The 10,186-nt window shown below is 39.8% G+C and overlaps 1 protein-coding gene across 2 annotated transcripts in view; it reads left to right on the forward strand.

Annotated features, from left to right (window-relative positions):
- The window catches only part of GNE (glucosamine (UDP-N-acetyl)-2-epimerase/N-acetylmannosamine kinase), a 51,205-nt gene that overhangs the window by 19,500 nt on the left and 21,519 nt on the right, over positions 1-10,186 (forward strand). For both annotated transcript variants that reach the window (XM_006758490.1, XM_015560525.1), the window contains 3 exons: positions 3,931-4,382; positions 5,407-5,559; positions 7,934-8,146. In XM_006758490.1, the coding sequence (XP_006758553.1) occupies positions 3,931-4,382; positions 5,407-5,559; positions 7,934-8,146 (818 nt within the window). The remainder of the gene's footprint in view (positions 1-3,930; positions 4,383-5,406; positions 5,560-7,933; positions 8,147-10,186) is intronic.

A 10,186-nucleotide genomic window follows, 5' to 3' on the forward strand; every position in this document is an offset into this window, starting at 1 on the left:
GAGTGCAGAGAACCCCAAACAAAAGGAATCCAAAGAGGACAACACCAAGACACATCATAATTAAAATGCCAAGAGCAAAAGACAAAGAGAGAATCTTAAAAGCAGCAAGAGAAAGAAACTCAGTTACCTACAAGGGAATACCCATACGACTATCAGCTGATTTCTCAACAGAAACTTTGCAGGCCAGAAGGGAATGGCAAGAAATTTTCAAAGTGATGAATACCAAGAACCTACAACCAAGATTACTTTATACAGCAAAGCTATCATTCAGAATTGAAGGTCATATAAAGAGCTTCACAGATTAGAAAAAGCTAAAGGAGTTCATCAGCACCAATCCAGCATTATATGAAATGCTGAAAGGTGTTCTTTAAGAAGAGGAAGAAGAAAAAGGAACTCTTACCATTTGCCACAACATGGATGGAACTGGAGAGCAGATAAATACCACATGATCTCACTCATTTGTGGAATATAAGGAACAACATAAACTGATGAACAAGGACTGATCCAGAGACGGAGAGGCATTGATTGGACTGCTGGGCTTTGGAGGGAGGGTAGGGGACGGTGGGGGGAAAGGGGAAAGAGCAACCAAAGGACTTACATGCAGGCATAGAGGCCTAACCAATGGACACGGACACCGGGGGGGGGGTGGGGGTGTGGAGGGTAACGTGGGGACAAGGACACATATGTAATATCTTAATAAAAAATATATTTAAAAAAATTTAATAGCTTTTAAAAATGTGAAACTCTGCCTAAGAAAACCCACGTTAGGGTTCAACTTGGTGGTATAAATTATGTGGGTTTGGACAAATCTATGAAGCCATTGTTACAGTATCATACAGGGTTGTTTCACTGCCTTAAAAATCTGCTCTACGGCCGAAACCGGTTTGGCTCAGTGGATAGAGCGTCGGCCTGCGGACTGAAAGGTCCCAGGTTCGATTCCGGTCAAGGGCATGTACCGGGGTTGCGGGCACATCCCCAGGAGGAGATGTGCAGGAGGCAGCTGATCGATGTTTCTCTCTCATCGATGTTTCTAACTCTCTCTCTCTCTCCCTTCCTCTCTGTAAAAAATCAATAAAATATATTAAAAAAAAATCTGCTCTACGTATCCATCCCTTCTTTACCCTCACCCCAGGAAACCACTGATTTTTTCTTTATCATCTCCATAGCTTTGCCTTTTCCAGGATGTCATAGAATTGGAATCATACAGTATGAAGTCTTTTCAGATTGGCTTCTTTCATTTAGCAATATGCATTTAAGTTTCCTTCATGTATTTTAATAGCTTGATAGTAATTTCTCTTTAGCGCTGAAGAATATTACTATAAATATCTGTATTGCAGTTTTTGGGGTGGATTGTGGACATAAGTTTTCAGCTTCTTTCGGTAAACAGAGGAGCACGATTGCTGGATTGTATGACTAGGGTACATTTAGTTTTGTAAGAAACTACCAAGCTGTCTTCCAGAGTAGCTGTATCATTTTGTTTTCCCCCGCCAACGAATGAAGAGTTCCTGTTGCTCCAATTCCTCATAAGCATTTGGTGCTGTCAGTGTTTTGGATTTTGGCTAATATAATAGGTGTGTAGTGGTATCTCATTGTTTTCATTTGCATTTTCCTGATGACATAAGGTGTGAAGCATCTTTTCATATGCTTTGCCATCTTTATATCATCTTTGGTGAAGGGTCTGTTGAGATCTTTAGCCCATGTTTTAGTTGGTTGTTTTATTTATGAGTTTTAAGCCATGGGCCAAATAAATCCTAAGGGAAATTAGAAAATATTTTGGCCCTAGCCGGTTTGACTCAGTGGATCAGCCCTGGGGACTGAAGGGTCCGGGTTTGATTCTGGTCAAGGGCACATACCTTGGATGCAGGCTCGATCCCTGGCCCTGGTCAGGGCGCATGCAGGAAGCAACCAATCAATGTTTCTTTCTCTCTGTCTCTCCCCCTCCCTTCCTCTCACTTCTAAAAATCAGTGGAAAAATATCCTTGGGTGAGGATTAACAAAAATTAAAATATATAAATGTTAAAAAATATTTTTAACTGTATAATAAATATTAGAGTATACCAAATCTGTGGTTGTAAATGAAGCAGTGCTTAAAGGAAAATTTATAGCTTTAAATACTTTATTAAAAAGAAGACAAGTTTAGAGTCAATGATCTGTTTCCACTGTAGTAAACAAGAAGGAAGTAATAGAGTGGAAATCAATGAAATATAAAAATAGATTAAACAGCAGAGAAAATTAATAGTCAAAAGTTATTTCTTTCAAAATATTGCATCCTTTAAAAGAATAAAAGAGGGGACATATGTAATACGTCCAACAATAAAAATTTAAGAAAGAGAATAAAAGGGGAATATTAGGCTAAGAAAATTGACAATCAATTTAGATGAAATGGCAAACCGATAATACATTACCAAGTGGGCTTATCTCAGAAATTTTAACATCTGAAAATCAATTAGTATAATTCACATCTCAACAGTATAAAGGGGAAAACCCATACAATCATATCAATACATATTAAACATTTGATGAAATTAAACAGCTAGTTATGATAAAAACTTGTAGTAAAGCTTGGATAGAATGGATAAAGGACACCTGTGAAAAGCCTATAACAAACATAAAATGTATGCTTTCCTCCTAAAATTGGGAACAAGGTAAGGACTTCCACTTTCACCACTTCTCTTCCACTTGTGCTAGATATAACAGCCAGTACACTAAAGCAAGATATATAAAGACATAAAGATTGTCTTGCCCTAACTGGTTTGACTCAGTGGATAGAGCATCAGCCTGCAGACTGAAGGGTCCCAGGTTCGATTCCGGTCAAGGGCATGTACCTTGGTTGTGGGCACATCCCCAGTAGGCAGTGTGCAGGAGGCAGCTGATCGATGTTTCTAACTCTCGATCCCTCTCCCTTCCTCTCTGTAAAAAAATCAATAAAATATATTTTTTAAAAAAGATTGTCTTTATTTACAGGAACATAGCTTATATAGGAAAATCCAAAGGAATCTATGAAGTGACTACTAGATATCCATATAATGTACAGTGATGTATGTAAAGAATCCATCATGATCAGAGAAAATTAGTATTACGTGAATTAAGTAGATTACAAAACTGTATGTAATCTCAACCAGGATAAAATATTATGCATAAAATGGCTAGAAAAAATCAAAATAACACTGAGTGTAGGTTTATGGATGATAATTTTCAGTATTTTCCAATTTTTAAATAATAAATGTATTATGTATTTAGTAAAAAAGCCGTATCTTTTAGAATCTTACCATAACTGACAGGAAACCTTAAGACATTGAGTATTGCTGTGGTTACTGAAGCTTGAAACGGCATTTCACAGCCAATTTATGCTGTGAAACTTACATTTTTGCTCCAATCAGAACTAGGCTGCATTGATAGTACCATACAAGGAAATTCAGGTGATAATTCCCATCATTCAGAAATTGGTATTGTTGTGACATGTCTGGTGTCCTGGTTCCCTACTATGTTTTTAAAATGGGCTTTGCTTTTATAAGTAACATTTTTCCCTATTAAGTAGCATATTTATTTTAAAAAATTTATAAATAGAGAAAAAAAAAGAAAATGTTATGACCAATGTAAATTTTGGTCTCTTTTTTCCTAAAAAAAATCTCCCTCAGATAGTTATCCCTCCAGGTACTCACTGAGAGGGGCACAAGTGAGATTTCCAAGATGCTGGATGGTTATGTCCTAATCTGGGTGGTGGCTATAGGGTAATGCAGGTAGGAAAATTAATCAAGTGATCTATGCATCTGTTTTTGTTTTTTTGAAAGTTATACTTCAATTTATTTAACAAGGAAATTTTATAAAATATTTCTCTCTTCAGAGTTGCTTTTAGATTGCTTTTCTCACGTTTTTGTGGTCCTGTATTTAAGAACATGCTCTCACATCTTTATTTCTCTCTTGCTTCAGAAATACATACCGCATGATTGAGCAAGATGACTTCGACATTAACACCAGGCTACACACGATTGTTAGAGGGGAAGATGAGGCAGCTATGGTTGAGTCAGTAGGCCTGGCCCTAGTGAAGCTACCAGATGTCCTTAATCGCCTGAAGCCTGATATCATGATTGTCCATGGAGACAGGTTTGATGCCCTGGCACTGGCAACATCTGCTGCCTTGATGAACATCCGAATCCTTCACATTGAAGGTGGGGAAGTCAGTGGGACCATTGACGATTCCATTAGACACGCCATAACAAAACTGGCTCATTATCACGTGTGCTGCACCCGAAGCGCAGAGCAACACCTGATATCCATGTGTGAGGACCATGATCGCATCCTTCTGGCAGGCTGTCCTTCCTATGACAAACTCCTCTGTGCCAAGAACAAGGACTACATGAGCATCATTCGCATGTGGGTAGGTATGTATCAGACTTTATTCAGTCTTAATGGTTGTGTTTGTCAGTACTGGGTATGTTTTAGCCCTTCCAGAAACTATTGTGGATGGAATATGCCATTAGCAATCAGAAGGCTAAGGCTTTAGTTTATAGATCTTACTCTATGGTATGACTTCACCTCTCGAGACTCACCTTTTCTGTAAAGTAGGCTCAATGGATTGAATCTATGATATATTTATACAGTGGAATGCTTTTAATCCATTACATATAATGTGATGGGTGAATATTTAGTTACAGAGATAGATCCTGACATAGCAAAAGGGGGGGGAAGCAAGCTACAAAATTTATGTATAATATGCCTTTATGAAAACAGTAACATAATGGAAAGTTCAAGAAAGTATGCACACCAAATCATTTATAATATTTATTTCTGGTTAGTAAAATTATGGGTGTTTTTATGTTTGTTTTCCTTTATTTTGGTTTTTAGTACAATGAAAAATGTGTTATTTTTATTTCTAATGTCTTTGTTACATGATTGTTGGAATACTCATATGAGATAATGAATGTTGAAAGCAGTTAGTAAGCCATAAGTATTTATGAAAAAGGATTATGATGATGATGATTAAAAGACTTTGCTATAAGTTTTTTTTGTTTTTTTTAAAATATATTTTATTGATTTTTTTACAGAGAGGAAGGGAGAGAGATAGAGAGCCAGAAACATCGATGAGAGAGAAACATCGACCAGCCGCCTCCCGCACACTCCCCACTGGGGACGTGCCCGCAACCCAGGTACATGCCCCTGACCGGAACCGAACCCGGGACCCCCCAGTCCGCAGGCCGACGCTCCATCCACTGAGCCAAACCGGTTTCGGCTGCTATAAGTTTTTATCATTTGAACCCAATTTGGATGACTGGCTTAAAATGTAACAACCTTTTTTCCTTATCATTTGTAAAAGCACAGACTGGGATCTGCCTTTTGGAATTTTCTTCTTCCTCCTTTGAGATTCTTAACTAATGAAGCAATGTGATTTGATTTTTCTTTGAACAGGTGATGATGTAAAACCTAAAGATTACATTGTTGCTCTACAACACCCCGTGACCACTGACATTAAGCATTCCATTAAAATGTTTGAGTTAACATTGGATGCACTTATCTCATTTAACAAGCGGACCCTAGTTCTGTTTCCAAATATTGATGCAGGTAATTGGTGCCACCTACCTTTCCAATTGTACGTTTCTGTTATGTCTTCTTCCGACTGCCCTTCCTGTCTTGCTCATTTTATATTGAAGGCGGCTGTATTCTGAAATGTGTTGCAGTTTTTAAAGGATCACCAATTTTGTAGCAGATTGAAGAGATTGTGATGTTTTTGTAAAGTCTAGTAGAAACTTAATACTAAGAAAAAGAAAAATCTCTCTAATCTTTATTCTAGTTTTATATTAAATCTCTTTCCTCCAGTTTACACCAGTGAGAAAATGCAATAGCAAAGAGATAAACCTTAGAAGTTCAAAGAGTGTCTTTATTAAAGTAATGATTCCACTGACTACAGTAAAATAGCCATATTATTATTTCTTCTCTTCTTTATATTAACTGTACCTTAAAGTAATCTCGAGTTTAAACAATTTAGATCTAGAGTCCCCAGTTGATCCCCAAGCCTGACCTTATTGATCACCTACCAGTGGATGGTACTATAGGCTTTGGTGCTAGTGAGACCTTAACCATGTTAATGGAGATATGAGATATGAATGAGAAGTGCCTGACATAAAGAATTTTCAAATATTCATTATTAGCTGACACCACTCAATCCTGAACTGTTAGGCACTTTGTGGAAAAGGAGGCAGGACTGTTTTCTGCAATGTCATGATGTCATCATCTTTCTCTGAAAGAATCCTTGTCTTAGTGGTAATTGGAAAAAAAAAAGTTAACCCACAACCCCGATTTTGTCCAGGTAATTTAACAATATTTCTGAAACCTTAATATTTCTTCTTTTATAATCCTTTAAACTTCTGTGTAAATATTTGTAATTATATATCTCTCTTGTTTAATACTCATTGCCAATTGTGTTTTGTTTTTAATATACTTTCCTGATTGTATATACCTTAAATTAGAAATATTTTTCCCCTCTGAAAGTAAAGGGTCCCAGGAATGCCTACATCATGCCTACCACTCCCCTTTCCTTCTCACAGAGTTTTTGATAAAATATACACAAGGAACAATAGGGAAATAAGAATCAAGGCATCATTTTCTCATTATCTGTTTAGTACCCAGTTCCGTAATATAGAACCCTCAGGAAAACACGATTAGTATCTGTAATCTAGGCGTAAGGCCAAAAACAAGCCTTTAAATGAGCCCAAATTTGTATCTTGGAATAGTAGCACCTTACGGCATTCTGCAATGGTTATAGGCATGGCTGGGCCTGTGCTAAAGAGTAGACCCTGGCTCTATTATCTCACTACACAGAGAAAGTTAAAAGGAGAGAGAACACTGCATTCCCAGCTTTTGTTAAATCAGTGGCTACTGCCCACTGGAGAATGCAGTGTGATTGCTGTCCTGCCTTCTAACCAACCAGATTAGCAACTTTGCTTCCCTTGGTAGCTAGGGAAGGGTGAGTAGAGAGGCAAGCAGAGAGGCCTCTCCCTCATATATCTGTAACATTATTTAAAATCACACATCCTATATAATAAAGAGCTAATATGCAAATGGCCATCATGCCCTCTCGCCGTAACGGCTCAGACACTCAACACTGGGAAGAGAGGAATGGGGACCAGCCAGGTACAAATGAGCTCGTGAGAGAGGAATGGGGACCAGCCAGGCTGCAGCCCAGGAGAGGACAAGCCACCCGCCCCACGGTCCTGGTTGCCGGCGGCTAGGACTTCGGCCTGGAGAGGGACAAGCTGCACGCCCCACAGTCTCGGCCGCCTGCCCTGCAGTCCCAGGCACCTGTGGCTGTGGCCGGCCCGGGTCCTGGGTGCCTGCGGCCAGCCAGAGGCAGGGAAGCTTGGGTCCTGGGTCCTGGGTGTGGAGTGAGGCAGTGGTGGTTGGGGGCAATCAGGCCAGCAGGGAAGCAGTTATGCATGAATTTCGTGCACCGGGCCTCTAGTTTAAAATAAGATATCAGCCACAGTAACAGAATCTATCTGTATTTTCTTGGAGCTTAGTCCACATAAGTGGGAGAACTATCCCACTGAGCTGTTATCAGCTTGATGGGTGGAGCCTGAGACCTCTCCATTTAGGAACACCCAGCTTCAGAAATAGAAACTAGTGGCCTGTCTTGAGCCTTTTAATTGTTGTTTAAGGTAAAGACTTCTACTGGGGAATTTATAAAAGGTATTTGCTTTGCTGGGTGCTGTTTGAAAAGTCCAAACTATTGCTGTTTAAAGTTTCTAGATGAGTTGAAGCAGAGAGCTAACCAGACAACTAGTCATCACTCATGAAAAGATCAACAATTAAAATGACTATTTCCTGAATAACTGTTATGAGTATTTATGGGAAGATTTCTTTAAGTGGTGTTATACTTGCCAATGAAAATTGTTTCTCTCATAAACCATGTAATAGTTGGTTCTGTTCATTTTCACAGGGAGCAAAGAGATGGTTCGAGTGATGCGGAAGAAGGGCATCGAGCATCATCCCAATTTTCGTGCAGTTAAACATGTCCCATTTGAACAGTTTATACAGTTGGTTGCCCACGCTGGTTGTGTGATTGGGAACAGCAGTTGTGGGGTACGAGAGGTTGGAGCTTTTGGAACACCTGTGATCAATCTAGGAACACGGCAGATTGGAAGAGAAACAGGTATCTACCTTTGCTTATATTTCAGCTGACTAGGCTTAATAGATATATATGAATTTTTAAAAAATGTATGATGACATACATTTTTATCAATGAGTGAATGAAGTTAATGACTAAATGTAGCTTAAAATCTACATAAAGCACATTGTGATTACCAAACTTTTTAAGGCTCTACTTACATTTTTATTGTCTTTGTTTATTAATTGTGTGTGTCTGTGTGTGTGTGTGTATGTATATATATATAAATATATTCTTATTGATTCAGAGAGGAAGGATGAGAGAAGGACCTATATATATATATAAAAGCCTAAGTGACCATTATAACCGAACGACTGGTCAACCAGTTGCTATGACATGCACTGACCACCAGAGGGCAGATGCTCAACACAGGAGCTGTCCCCTGGTGGTCTTTGCGCTCCCAGAGACAACTTCCCGCGGCCCCTCCCCCCACCCCAGCCAGCCCCCCGATAGGCCTTGATCGCCAGCCAGGCTGAGGGACCCCACCTGTGCACGAATTTGTGTACCGGGCCTCTAGTAGAAACATAAACATCAAGGATGAGAGAGTATCATTGATCAGATGCCTCCTGCACACCCCACGTTGGGGATTGAGCCCGCAACCTAGGCATGTGCCCTGACTGGGAATCAAACCATGACCTCCTGGTTTATAGGTTAACACTCAACCACTGAGCCATGCTGGCTTGGCTTTATTGTCTTTGTAATATCAGTTAGAGCTAAGAGTTTCTTAGTTAATTGTGTCTTTGATGGCTGTGTTGAAGGGAGAATGTGTTATCAGTATATGAGTGCTAGTCTTTCATTTTCTGGGGCTAGTAGAGACTCTTTAGTCAATACTTCAGACTAAATGGCAATTCTAAATAAGATGCCTCCTTAATAACTAAAGTGTAAGTAGGATGATTAATGAATTTGCTAACCGGGCTTATCCTATCATTAACCATTTGTACGCCATAATCATCTTTAGACGCAAGCGGCAGACCTTTTTAAATTAAATTCAAAACATCGTGGCAGTTAACTGGTTAACATTAGTCTGAGTCCTAACACTGTCTATATGCAAATATATTTCTATAGCTAATGGAAAACATATATGTAGTTCATAGATAAAGAATTGGAGTCCCAGCAACAACAACAACAACAACAACAAAATCACAGACATTCCAGAAAACTGGGATCTTAAGCCAGCCAAAAGAATGACATTTCAATTTTTCATTTTTATTTTTTTATTATTATTTTGTTAGTTTTTTTTTCTTTGTTTTCCCTTTTTTTTGGTTTGCTTTTATTTTTTGCTTCTTTCTTTCTTCTCCGTTTTTTTTTGTTTGTTTGTTGGTTCCTTTATTTCCTAATTCTCTTCACATTATTTTTTCAACCACTTGAGCAGCAGACACGTGAGCGGCGCACTTTTGTCCAGGGAGCATCAGCCCCATGAGCACCCTGCCTCAAGCCTAAGAGCAGCAGCCTCATATGGCCTGCCCCTGTCCAAGGAGCAGCAGCTGTGTGAGTGGCCCGCTTCTCTGGTCCGAGGAGCAGCAGCTGGTCCTAGGAGCAGTAGCCCCACAAGCAGCCCACCACATCAGAGGAACAACAGCAGTGTGCAGCCAGCCCCCATTCAAGGATCAGCAGCCACGTGAGCAGTCTGCCCCAGTTCAAGGAGTATCAGCTGCGTGTGTAACCCGCCCCCATCCAAGGAACAGCATCTTCGTGATCAGCACATCCTCTGTCTGAGGAACAGCAGCTGTGTGTGAAGTCTCCCCCCACCAGCCAGAGGACCCACCACAGCTGTGAACAGCACCCACCAGAGGAGTTGCTGCCAACTGAAGAGCAGCTGCTACCGCAACCGCCCGAAGAGCAACCATAGACCAAGGACTCACTGCCACCCAGGGAGCAGCCACTGAATAACTCAACGTCTAGATATGTCAGTGAGATCAAACATGGGTAGACAAAGAAACCCCCAAAGGAAAGAGAAGGAGTACTCTCTAGAAAAGCAGCTAAGTAATACAGAGGCATGCAGCATGATAGAAAAATAATTCAGAA

Source organism: Myotis davidii, unplaced genomic scaffold (assembly GCF_000327345.1).
Source record: "Myotis davidii unplaced genomic scaffold, ASM32734v1 scaffold534, whole genome shotgun sequence".
NCBI classification, from domain to species: Eukaryota; Metazoa; Chordata; class Mammalia; order Chiroptera; family Vespertilionidae; genus Myotis; species Myotis davidii.